This window comes from Haplochromis burtoni, unplaced genomic scaffold (assembly GCF_018398535.1).
Source record: "Haplochromis burtoni strain Fernald_Lab_line unplaced genomic scaffold, NCSU_Asbu1 Contig_400, whole genome shotgun sequence".
NCBI lineage: Eukaryota > Metazoa > Chordata > Actinopteri > Cichliformes > Cichlidae > Haplochromis > Haplochromis burtoni.
Window position 1 is genome coordinate 219,925 of NW_024582761.1, and position 12,570 is coordinate 232,494.

At 42.6% G+C, this 12,570-nt stretch overlaps 1 protein-coding gene across 1 annotated transcript; it reads right to left on the minus strand.

Moving 5' to 3' along the window:
* Positions 1-1,451: 1,451 nt before the first annotated feature.
* On the minus strand, positions 1,452-12,570 carry tlcd3b (TLC domain containing 3B). Its single transcript, XM_005948002.3, has 6 exons — positions 10,394-12,570; positions 9,803-9,886; positions 7,728-7,953; positions 6,748-6,843; positions 4,397-4,506; positions 1,452-2,978 (listed from the first exon to the last, which is right to left on the minus strand). Exons 1-6 carry the CDS (start codon positions 10,510-10,512, stop codon positions 2,741-2,743), a joined length of 873 nt encoding a protein of 290 aa, XP_005948064.1. The 5' UTR covers positions 10,513-12,570; the 3' UTR covers positions 1,452-2,740.

Here is a 12,570-nt window from a genome sequence, read left to right on the forward strand (position 1 = left end):
GTGGTGGAGTGTAACTGAGTACATTTACTCGAGTTTAATAGACTTTATTGAAGTATTATGTTATGCTCTGATTCTACTCAACGGTATTTCTGCATTTAAATATGTGACTTGTACTCCACACCACTTTATTTCTTATGAAGCTGAATGATTCTCCGAGTGGTGCACGACTCACCCAGACCATTAGAGTGAAATCCACTGATTAATCAGTAAATATGATCCAATAATAATCCACTCTGCCTAATGAGTCATTTTACTTTAACGGTGTTTGAAGCTCAAGCTGCGAGCTGAAATGTTTACATTTGTAACACGAAGGAGGCTGCGTTACAGTGATTCCTGTGTGTGAGCGCTCACCAAGGCTGCATCCAGGGAAGCTTATGTCAAGCAAAGCCTTCACACGCAGGTTTGAGTCCACGTCAAGTAAACGGGGCGTCATGAACAGGACTGCTGCTCTTAAGTTAAAAAGAAAACGAAGTACAGTTAGTTTGTCTAAGAACATGTTTCTACTTCATCTGCCAGGATTTGAGAGAAGCAGCAGAAAGCGAATGCTCCAAGCTAAAGTAACAACACCAAGAAGCAACAAAACAAATACAAAAGCAGTAAAAGATGACGAGAGAATCAAAAAGATCACGAGGAGAAAAATCTGCCACAAAGGAAACTTCAGAGGATGTGAAACAATTAAAGTGACAAACCAAACAACTACAACGAAGCTCCAAATGAACGAGTGAAAAACAGGCTGAAGGCCTGAAAAAAATAAAAGACACAAACGACAAGAAATAGATACAAACTTACATCAGAGACGAGATGAAGCTGCAAAAATGATCATGAGAAGATGAAAAATAACAGCAAACAGCTGCAAAGAAAGACAAAACAACTGAAGACGCACAAACACATCCTAGTGAAATGCAAACAACCAAGACTCAAGAAGACAAGAGACAAACTGAGAAGACGTGAATTGTCCAAAGACGACAAAGACGTCCAGGCCTGCTAGAAAAGACCAGAATAAGCACAGAGACGCAAACTGCTGATGATGACATAACTACGAGACTTTTATCAGGATGTATTAAACAAAACTGACTCAGAAATAAAGACGAGTAATTCCAATTTCATTTTATATATTATTATTATTATTATTATTATTATTATTATTATTATTTTTTATCTTTCATTTGTGATTAAAAAAACCTGAGATGTGCTTTGCTTTATGATTACGCATTAAACTTTTAAAATTGAAACAGAAAACTATAATTTCCCAAACTTCCTGAAGATCTGAAGCACAAAACTGACAACTGTACAGGTAACTTCAACTGCGACTTTACAAAGTTTTTATTTGACACGATATTAAATCAGAAGCCATATTTTGTGGGGGGGGGGGGGGGGGGGGGGGGGGGGGGAGTTAACTGTTGTCCCTGAGAAATACCTGGAAACTAAATAACAATGAAACATGGGTAAATGTCATTCTTGGTGCTTCATAAAGAGATGATCAGTGCAGAAAATTCATGTCAAATATTCAGTTTTAAGTCAAATTTATTAATTCAGGAAGATCTTTGATCAACATGTATTTTGTAGAAAGACATGAGAACAAACTATATGCTGCAAAAAAATCAGACACAAGATTCAAACGAGCCGACGTGAAACTGAGTCACGTGAGTGGATCAGAAAACAAACAAACATGCAGGCCTGTGGTTGTTGTTGTTTATTAAAAGGCCTCGGCACTGTTAAACACACACTGGTCAAAATGCTAATGAAGTCGTGAATCCTCAAGATGGTATTGTCAGCATAAACAGTGCAGATGATGTTGTACGCAGGAGCAGGAAGTCCTTTCTTCAGCTAAAAGTGACACAGAGGTGAGGGCGACTGTAAACACTTGAATAGCTTTGATGTTGGATATCGACGCAGGCTCTGTGGTGCTCGTGGGGGGAAAGGAAGAGCTATCATCAGCTTCAAAACTGACTTTGCAGAATGAAGCTGGACAATATTTACTGTTGGAAACAGTGGAAAAACTAAGGCACCTATTATAGAACCACTACAAACTTCAATGAACTTGACTTAACGAATATACGGAGGGCCAGTGTAGCTCACAGTGTGACCACAGGCTGAATGTCTAACTCCTCTGCACCTACAAATATGCTATTTAATAGTCCCCCAAAATAATGATCAATAACCTGTTTGATAAATATGTAATACTTTGATTCCTTAATATATTCTTAATCAGTGGTTAGAAAATCTGGTGAAGCAGATTGGATCCTGACATGATCAATGTTCATGTGCAGAGTGAATAACAGGGGGCCTGATGCTGATCCCTGTGGGACTCCTTAAAATGAAGCTAATCCTAGAGGATGATTTCTCTGTTCCCTTTAAACCGATTATCATCATCTTCACACAAACCATTTCTACCTTTTTATATATAGTTTGATCTTTTGTCCTTACAGGTCGGGTACAGGTTTGCTCCTCGTATGATCTCGTAAACGTCAGTGTGATCGGTAAATCCTGATTCTTCTTGTGTGGTTTTACTACAAACAGCCGTCGTCTCCCTTCTGATTAAACTTGTTGACACTTCTAATGTTCATTTCCTCCTTTTTCCATTTAATAATGGATCTGCGTCTGTAAGCTTTTCTGTCACTACGTTCACTCCTTGGAACTTTTACCATAAACGAGAAGAAACACTCATCTGTTTGTAACAGTCACCGCCCCCCTGGTAATCTGATTGGCTCTGAAGGCAGACGTCACTGATCGGATTACATTACTCTCCTCTTCCTCCACCAGCTGTCTGATTGGTTGTGCAGCTGTTAGCTGGGCCCACATTGCCGTCGGCTTTAAGAATCGCAGGTGGTGAATTTGAGCGTTCGGTGAACAGGCGCAGAGCTCCTCTGCAGATCAGCGTGAACCAGTAAAGCTGAAGAGGCCAGAGCAGGGCCGTCCCCAGGTTACACTGCCATGGGGCCACCAGGGGCACCCGGTACATCGGCATCGATGCATACCTGAAACACAAGGCAGGGGGCGCTGTGATCAAAGTTACACTGACATTTTAATACTTTTTTTTATCAAACATTCCCTCGTGTCGAAGACGAATACTTAAAATTGTAAAGCATCAAGAACTATTTTGAATGTTTCTGGTTGTGTCAGGTCATCATGGAGTTTTATAGCAGCGGCCTTATTTCTCTGAGGCCCCTCTGCTGGCTTCCAAAAGTTAGTCTGAACTCTGAATCATGCAAAGCTGCGATGAGATGTGGCTCAGACATTCATGAACAACTCGAAGTCAGTTCAAACCCAAAGATTTTAATACAAGAATAATTACACGACAGCGATTAGTCAATGAAGTAGAGTTCAGTTTCTCTGCAGTGTGACAACGAGTCATCTTAAAACATGTTTACGTTTTCTACATAAAGTCAAACGAGTCGAAGACAAGCAGAAAAAAGTTTTACATAAAAATATAATCTGTACATTTCAAAGTTATTTGGAAGATTTGATCATTTATAAGATTTATAACTGGATAGAAAACAGATATTATTGGTTTTTGGGGTGAGCCAAACTGAAATATAAGTTAGACATTTAAAGAAAAATAAAATAAGTACTCTGATATTTTTAACCTTCAGAGAAAAAAGCAGCTAAAAAGTGTAAATCTTAACTTCTCACGACAGAAGAATCGTCAGTTTGTCTGACTCACAGTCACACAGCGTTCTGGATGTTTCTGAGGAGTCAGAAGATTCTCGCTCACAAAGATGAAAGATCAGAATCTTCTTTCACCGTCACGCTGCGGATGTTGTGGCTACAAGTTTTTACGTACTTGCACTGAACTACGTGTCCTTTGGGCCCGACGTCGAACACTATAACTGTACTTGCTGTGTGAGATCAGTGTGACGTGTTCGGCTCACGCGCCCTCAGCTCAGAGTAAACGGGCTCATTTTTTATTTGATTATGTTGAATTTTACAAATATCTTAAAATGAAGTCGAACTCATTTCATTTGATTTGCTACATAGTTTGGTTTTATAACACAAAGTAAAAGAAAGTCACGCTCAGCTCAGCCTCTGACGTTAAACAGCAACACGACCCACGTTTGCTTCCTAAACGTGGGTCGTGTTGCTGTTTAACGTCAGTTTTTATGTGAAACCTGTTTTTCACTGAACACTGAGACACACACAAACCACGTCCACCTTTAAATTAACTGATAACTAAATGAGATATAAATCCTTATAGATCTGTAATGCTGGGTCATCTTTTCCGCAATAAATCAGTAAATGGCCAAGAAATATTTTTGTTTGTTTGTTTGTGTTGTTTTAGAAGACAAAGAGGAAAATCATTAAACAAATATTGATTCATTTTGGGGGCTTTTGTGTTTGCAGACAATCACTGTTGTTTTTGATCATTATTACAAAAGCAGAGGTGGGCGTGGCTTACCTGCCGTAGGCGTAGTACAGGTAGGGAAAGAGTAAGACCCGACAACCGAAGAAGGTGAGCAGCATGACGACGCCGTTCACTTTGTGCAGCAGCGTGTGCTGCTTCTTATACTGAAGACATCGTCATCGTCATCATCATCGTCATCATCATCATCATCATCGTCATGAAGAGAAACGAGACAGAAAACAAATAATTCACTTTAACAAATAATGACAGGAGACGTCAAACGTTGGTTCTGATTAGAGGTGGAAATGTTTCAGTCAGAGTTAATTATGTAACTGCTGATCTAATACTTAACATTCTGTATGTGCTTGAAATGATTTTAGAAGTCAGAGCTTTCATTAAACCAGTGTACTTTATTAAATGTGAGCTTTTTAAAGTCTATTTGCACAGGTGATAGAACACAAACGATTAGAAATCTGTAAAATAGAAAGAAAGACAAGAGCGCTGTGTGAGTAACTGCAGTGTGTTTTGTGTATTTTCACGGTGAAAAAACTGACCAGTGTGTCTCGCTGGGACGTGATGTGTTGTCCAGCACGTTATTAGAACATGTTGGTTTGCCAACAGCAGCTGGAAACGACAGTATTTACATTTTATATCGAAAAATGAAAACGGTTCCAGTTTAAAGCTGCAGTTATTTAACCCCCTGAACTCTTTCATGGCATGCTTTTGTAATTTCTCTGTGATATTTGGGCTGATTGGGACCTGATGATGTAAAAACAAAGAATGACCAGATTTTATTTTTTTTACCTGATTTTTGTTTCTGAGAAAACTGGGATCCATGTATGAGGAGGTTTGTTTTAAATTTCGATAGAGCGGTGGCAGTATGCTGTCCTCACAGGTGGACATCGGGCCCTTGTAGAGACAAATTCTGTATTTTGGTCTAAATAACCCAAAATGTGACGCCCACATATGTGGTCCTAGGAGGTTAAAGTGTAGACGACAGAATAAAAATGCTTTAGTTTAAAAAAGAAAAGAAGAGACTATTTTATCCCAAATCAATTTTAAATTATCTGCTCCACAAGCGTGGAGAGAGTCCCAATGAGCATGTGCAGAGAAAGCACAGTGCTCAGCTTTTCCTGATGTTAGAAATTATGGAGATTATAGATTATAGTCCCCCTCAGGTTTCCCCAGAATCAGTCTAAACATCAGCAGACTCATGCTGCTGAGGGAGACGGTGGAAGGAGGCATATGCATTTAAAAAAGCAGTGGATCAATTTAGTGTTTAGATTATTACACATTTGGTGCCAGGACAGAGATTATATAATCCAGAATAAACTCAAATGTGTTTCTGAAGTGGGTCAGGGAGACGATACACTACACATGCTCATGATTTTAATAGCCGTGCTGCAGAACAGAGAGAAATATAAAACATCCTCATCCTTGAACTTCTATACTTAGAAAACAAATAGTTTGCTCAGCGCTCCAAATGTGAAGGAAGCAAACGGGGTTCATGGTCAGACTGTCAGGGTGAGGACGAGGCGCCATCACAGCAACGCCCCCAGTTATAACCCGACACACTGACTGAGTGAGGATTTGTAAAAGTCTGTCATTTAACTAAAACGTAGATTAATGAATCAATGAGTTAATTATTTAATGAATAAAAAACCAGCCTGGTTCTGCCGCAGGTTTCTTCCTGTTGAAAGAGAGTGTTTCCAAGCGCTTGCTCATAGGGGTCATATGATTGTTGGGGCTTTACCCTAAAGCCCCCTGAGACGGCTGCTGTTGTGACTTGGTGCTATATAAATGAAATGAAATTGAAACGAATAGTCCAGTGTAGACTGGCGACCTGTCCAGGGTGTACCCTGCCTCTACAAACAGCTGGGATAGGCTCAGCCCCCCCGCGGCCCTGAGAACGACAAGCGGACGAGAATGGGTGGATGGAGAGTCCAGCGTGGAGGTAGAGAGACGACAGAAAGAAGGAGAATGGAAGGACACCGAAAAGTGCTGAGAACAAATGATATACAAGTGACTAAACTAAAGAAATGCTCAAGCAGCCAGTGCAGCACGATGATGGCTGCTGATCACTCAAACACGAGCCACCATTCGCCAATTTCATTCATTGACTTAATTTCCTGGAGGAACCCACCCGAGGGATTAATAAAGTTCTATCTAATCTCATATCTTAGTGAGGACATTTCACTGACTAGCCGTGGACTCTAACCATCAGAGATGAAAGCCTAACCATAACTAACTGTAACCCTGACACTAAAACCACATTTTGAGCATCAAAAATGTCTTCAAACTCGTGGGAGCTGGTTTTGGTCCCCATAAGTATAGTAGACAACTCACAAAGATGTCTAAACATGCACAGACACACACAAGTAAAAGGTTGGAGGGAGGCGGATTACCTGGATCAGGACTTTCCCCAGAGAGACAGACGGGGTGCTGAGCTCAGCCAGAAACAAGACGCCCTGGAAGTAATCACCTTTACCCTGCCTCCACAGCTGACACACACACAGGAAGGAGAAATTGTAATTTAATGTACACATGTTTTACTATAATAACAGACTGTACAAAGACGATGGATGTAGCCACCATGATGTCACCCTCACACTGGAAACCCCACAGTGTTAGCATTTTGGAGGTGATCACATTTGGACCACAGGGTCTCAAGAGCGCTAAGTTAGCAGCTAATTCTAGCTAGCTTGGTTATCATAAACTGTATGGGAGCATCACACAGATATTTGCCAATAACAGTCAAGTTACATCCGAATAAAATCTTAGAATTCCACCTAAACTGGAGCTCAGCCTCAGACGGTCTGTTAGTACAGCAGCCTCACAGCAGACGTATTCTCAGTCAGATCATTAAAAATGCTCCCAAAGGCCCCAACAGCTTAAACATGGTCTAGAGGTCCAGTTCAGGGACTTCAGTTAGCTGCAGATACAGCCAAAGAGGCCACGCCCCTAAACTTTAAGCCTTAATACGTTTTAAACAGTTTTTATAAAGGAGCAAATGATCTGTTGAGACTAAAGTTTTTCGTAGCACTCATTGCCACTCGCTGGGACCTCCAGTGGATGTCAGAGGAACTGCAGCTTTTGGCACTTCAGAGTTTGTTTGAACCTCAACAAGCTGAGTCCTACTTCCTGGGGGTTTTACCTCCAAAATGACTCCATGTTTTATTCAGTAAGACCTGAAACCAGCGACTGCCACCATCAGTTCATCAGGAAAGTGTTCACTAAGCTCAGACAGATGAGCTGAAGGTTAATTTTCTCATAGACTTCTATTCATGAGTCGCCCAGAGAACAAATGCAAAGGTGTCCATCTTTGTGTACAGTCTATGATCAGGGTGGATGTGTCACTGTCAATGTTTGCTGTTGTCATAGTTACCAGAGAGGCGGGGAAGCAGAAGGTCACCATGAAGATGTGGTGCAGCACCATGAGGAACTCCCTGCGCAGGTAACCAATCACAGTGGCTCCCATCAACCCAACGCTTTGGCCCGCCTCCTCGTGACCTTTGACCTGCAGCTTGTGCCGGTAACACAGAAACATGGCGTAGATGTCGTAGGCAAAGTAAGGTGTGGCAAATAAGATGTAGGCATCAGTCAGCCAATGTCTGAGCAGAGAGGAGATGGAGAGAGGCTGAAGCAGCATCATTACTTTGATCTCAGATTTAAGACACCAGGTTCATTTAGGCCAGAAACATCCAAGACACCGCCCTGTGCTCCAGTTTAACGTTATCTGACCCATACATCCACCCGGGCCTCCTCCCTGCACTCACTTCATGGCTCCAACACTTTGTCACCCGACTTCCTTTACTGCAGTAAGCATGGGCATCCACTAGTAGGCGCTGTCACACTGAAATGCAAGTAGAAGAAGCTGCAGTTCAGACATAAAATGTCTGAGCCTCTTTGGGCACCTTTTCCTCCGTCTTCTAAGCAGGTGTCCACAGATGAATAATTAAAACAATCAGATCTGATTAGACTCCCAGAGTCTAAAACAAACTGCACCTGTGTGTTCAGCTGTCCTTCTCTTCTTATTTCCAACTCTAGATTTTCTGTCTTGGAGTCTTCTAAAGCGGCTTTGCATGAATCACATTTAAAAGTAATCCTTCTTTGTCTCACACTGGAGCCTCTCAGGTCATCCTGAAACTAGTTTTTCCTCCCTGTGAGAGACCTGTCTTTTGATTGGCTGCCCCTCATACACAGCATGTGGGTGAGGCTTCATCACACTGATCCAACAGTTAGAAAAAAAAGAGCTTTTGTCATTACTGTGCATGCTGTAACGTGCGGTGGAGATGAAGCCAGGGGCGGAGGTGTGCAGGTGGAGAGCGAATCAGCAACGGCTTCTGACTTTCCAGAAGTACTCATTTACTTAAAGTATCAAAAATAAAAGTGCCACCTCTACCACACGATACCTGAGAGCACACTAGCCCACGTACACACAGAAGAATCCATCGCAGAGAGACTGTGAAGAAGAACAAAATGGGGGCGCCGCCATGTGGCGATACACTGCATTACAACAGCAACTGTTCCAATACACTGAGCTCATGGTCATGTTTAATATGAGCATCAGGAGCAACAGGAGATGTGATGGAAACAAGGAGAACAACATTTATTATGTGGCTCCATCCGTCCACTCCGACCTCCACCCTGCATGGACACCCAGCAGCACCTTTTCCAAAATCACCCTGATACTCCTGATACTCCTGATACTCCTGATACGTGTGAGTGGATGAAAAGCTCAGCTGTGCAGGCAGGAGCCTGAATGCTGAATTGTCAGAAGTGTATTGGAGGTTTTTAGGATACTTTTACTGTGGTAAAGCACTGAAACGCTTCCTTCTTTCCTATTTTTGAGGTAAAAATGTATTTTCTAAACCGAACTTCCTGCTGAGCTGTAGGTGTACGAACTCCCAGAGTTCCTTGCTGCTTGTGGAGCGTTGTGATTTGATAAGCAAATGCAGCTCAGACTCAGATTCAAACCTTTGCTCCACTTTGACTGGGAAATGAGAAACCAGCTGACCACCACGGCGCTCTGCTGTCGTCCCTCTGCTCCTTGACAGAGTTTCATTTCCCATCATGCTCAGCGTGCAGGATTAGTCTCAGACTGAAATAACCCTGCTGCTGCTGCACATTAGGCTCAGATTGTTAATGAGATTATCGGCTGAGCTTTGCTTCATACAGAATCCTCACACTGAGGCTGAGGGCTTTACCTTTTCTATGCAGCAGCAGAAAAAAAGGTTTTAATTTTTTTTTATTCCTCGATAAAATAATAATTTTCTTTGGGAGAATTCAGCTGAATGTTAAAATCAAAAATGTCTAAATTCAAAATAATCTGGGAGCAAATTTTGATGAGAAAAGAATACATAACAATGACACTGCTGATAAATGGACCACAAAGAGGGAAGGTTTAATTGTATGAAGGTAAAATGATGAAGAGACAATAAGAACCAGAGGAGTCCTCACCGGTCCTCGATGACGTCCCTGCAGGACGCGATGATGATGCATCCGGCTGAGGAGGCCATGATGGACTGGATGGATGACACCAGGCTGAGAACACAAGCAAGATAATAATCAAAGCAGCTGAAACAAGAGAAACAAACAGCTGAACTTTAACTGGACATGTGTCGTATGTTTGCGTGATGCATCTAAATCTTCAAAAAAAGAACTAAATAAAATAAAAGCTTCACATTTAGGTCTCAAAGCATGCAAAGGTTCCAGCGAGGAGCTGTTTGAGGTGACAGCTTCCTTATTGTTGGAAAGTAAAACTAATACTCACATGGACACGTAAAGTCATTAAACCAGTTACAAACAGTGCAAAAGATACAACTACAGATACACAATAACTACAAAGAGACACAAAGTGATGAGGGACAGCAAACAAAAACAGTCTTGGTTCATCTGCAGCAGCTTCAGCTCACACACTGTCGGGTCAAACTGAGGCCAGGATAAGACTGTGGGACTCACTCACTTCTGGGGAGGTCATCCTCCGTAAGTCAAACTGCGTTTAAGAGAAAGACAAGTGTGATGTCCTGTGAAGTGTGTGTGTGTTCCTACCGTGTTGACACGACAGCGGCGTCCCCCTCGCTCCATCCCATCAGCTGTTTGAGAGCCTGTTTGGACAGGAGGAAGAGTCCTGGGAAGAAGACGGACCCGGCAGCCACGAGGCCCCACATGGCAACACACTTCTCAGAAGTGTGCACGTGTGTGTGTGGCTTTACTCTCCCGCTCCCGTGGATGTGGGAGGTTAGGAGAGCACGGGTTGGTAGGAGTGGTTTGGGGGAGGAGCCTCGTGCTGCCACCTGTCAGAGGTGTGGTGATGGGAGAGGATCTGCAGGCCGGGTCAGCAGAAAGCAGGTTCCCTCCAGGTTATTCATGTCATTTGATTATTTGCAAATCAGTGTGAAATACGAGCAACGCTTTATTCACAGGCGGGCCCTCATCTCGAGGAACGTCCTCGTAATCTGCTCAGCGTAACTAGGAGCACCAAGGGACATAAAAATACATTTCAAATTAAAAGTCAAGGCTGAGTTTGCCCCCACCACCGTGGGTGTGTGGGTTCCTCCCACAGTCACCTGCAGTTAGTGGGGTCAGGTTAACTGGTGCCTGTGAACGGTTGTTGGCTGGAGACCGGACCCCCGCCTCTGGATGGAAATGTAAAAGAATTAAAGTATTACTAAGTTATTTTGCACATTTTGTAGTAAAAATAAATTTGGATTTGAATGTTTGCTTCTCTTATTTTGAGACTTTGAGTTCTCCATAGAAGTTAGATTTTCTGAATGTGATGCTTTCATCATCATTAATCAAAACTGAACTACAAGCTTGGACATCACTTTGTTTTATAGATAATAATGAAGAAATACAGTTTTCTATTCATTAGAAGTAAAACGATGTGACATTAGCCTGAAAAAAGTGAAATCACACTTGAATTACATGTTGTGTACTCACAGGGAGATAAAGTCAGTTATTATAAATGAAAGTGTGCACGTCTTCATTTTGTGATGTTCATGTGAGAAGTTCTTAAACACCAGATGCAGATCAAACAGCAGCAGCTGAACGAGTATTCATATGATCTGACTTCATTAAAAACCATCAGTGCTGCAGTATTAAAACACTGCTGACACACAAACTGAAGCCAAATCTGACGTCCGCCTGCTGTGACTGTAGAAGCTCCAGCAGGAAATACAAACACGTTCCTGTCATCACCGTTTAATGAATGATGAAGCATTTAGTCATTTTTAACACTCTGATGCAAACTCTTTAGTTTTACATGAATGACTCAGACACCGGTGCAGGGCAGGTAGATGTAAAGCAGAGGGCGGAGCTTTCAGGTCTGTGGTATCGGCCTAAAGGTTAAAGTTCAAAGTCTGTTTCCCTGAGTTAGCCCATATTTGTCTGAAGGAGCAGATAAGAGACTGACAATGTTTAACTTTTGCTTCTTATTTTAGTCGATTTGTGATGATTATGGATATACGAGCCTCAGTTATTCAACCATAACTGGGGCACAACAGGCCGAGCACGTTTAAGGAGTTTATAGCTGGCGCCGAGTAAAGTTCATGAAACTAGAAACGAGAGGGGATTTATTTTACTGCCAGACTTCTGTGGCTTCAACAGATGAATTCTTATATTATTAATGATTAATGTGAGCAGGTGAAAGGAGGAGAAAGTGAGTAGAAGCAGGTCAGAATAAATGAGTGTGAATCAGAGGGAGGCGAGGAAGGTGGAGGAGTTTAAATACCGGCCACCAGAGAGGTGGAGACGAGTGAGAGCTGATCTGTGACAGGAGGGAAGGGAGGGTTTAAAGACCTGCTGGGGTGGTTCAGAGACGGAGGAGGCCGAGCTGAAGAGGTTGGACAGCAGGGACAGGACCAGAAATGAGTCCATCAGAGGGACAGCTCAGTCAGGGAGGCTGGGACAGTCTGAGCGTGTGCAGAGGAGGGAGGGTGAAGGATGAAGAGACCTCAGGGGAGGTTTGTGGATGATCCTCTGTGGCGCCACCTAAAGGAAGCAGGTCGTGACTACTTTGTGAATTTATACACACACACTGCTCAAAACATTACAACAGGGGAAGGGAAGGCCAGGGCCCGAGGGACGGTGTCCTGCAGGTTTTACACGTGTCCTCAACATGTCTCCAAGTTCTCCAGAGGCCTGGCAATGAACTAGTCATGTGATTCATGTGTGCTGACCCAGGGTGAGATCTAAGACCTGCAGGCCTGGAGTTCCCCCCCTGCTGT

What these genes read in the sequence shown, in the direction of transcription:
- tlcd3b (XM_005948002.3), bottom strand. Translation starts at nt 10,512, where the DNA reads ATGTGGGGCCTCGTGGCTGCCGGGTCCGTCTTCTTCCCAGGACTCTTC. An exon ending in GCCGCTGTCGTGTCAACACG is followed by an intron (nt 9,887 to 10,393) that starts GTAGGAACACAC and finishes TTGTGTTCTCAG; the next exon opens with CCTGGTGTCATCCATCCAGT. An exon ending in TCTGCTTCCCCGCCTCTCTG is followed by an intron (nt 6,844 to 7,727) that starts GTAACTATGACA and finishes TGTGTGTGTCAG; the next exon opens with CTGTGGAGGCAGGGTAAAGG.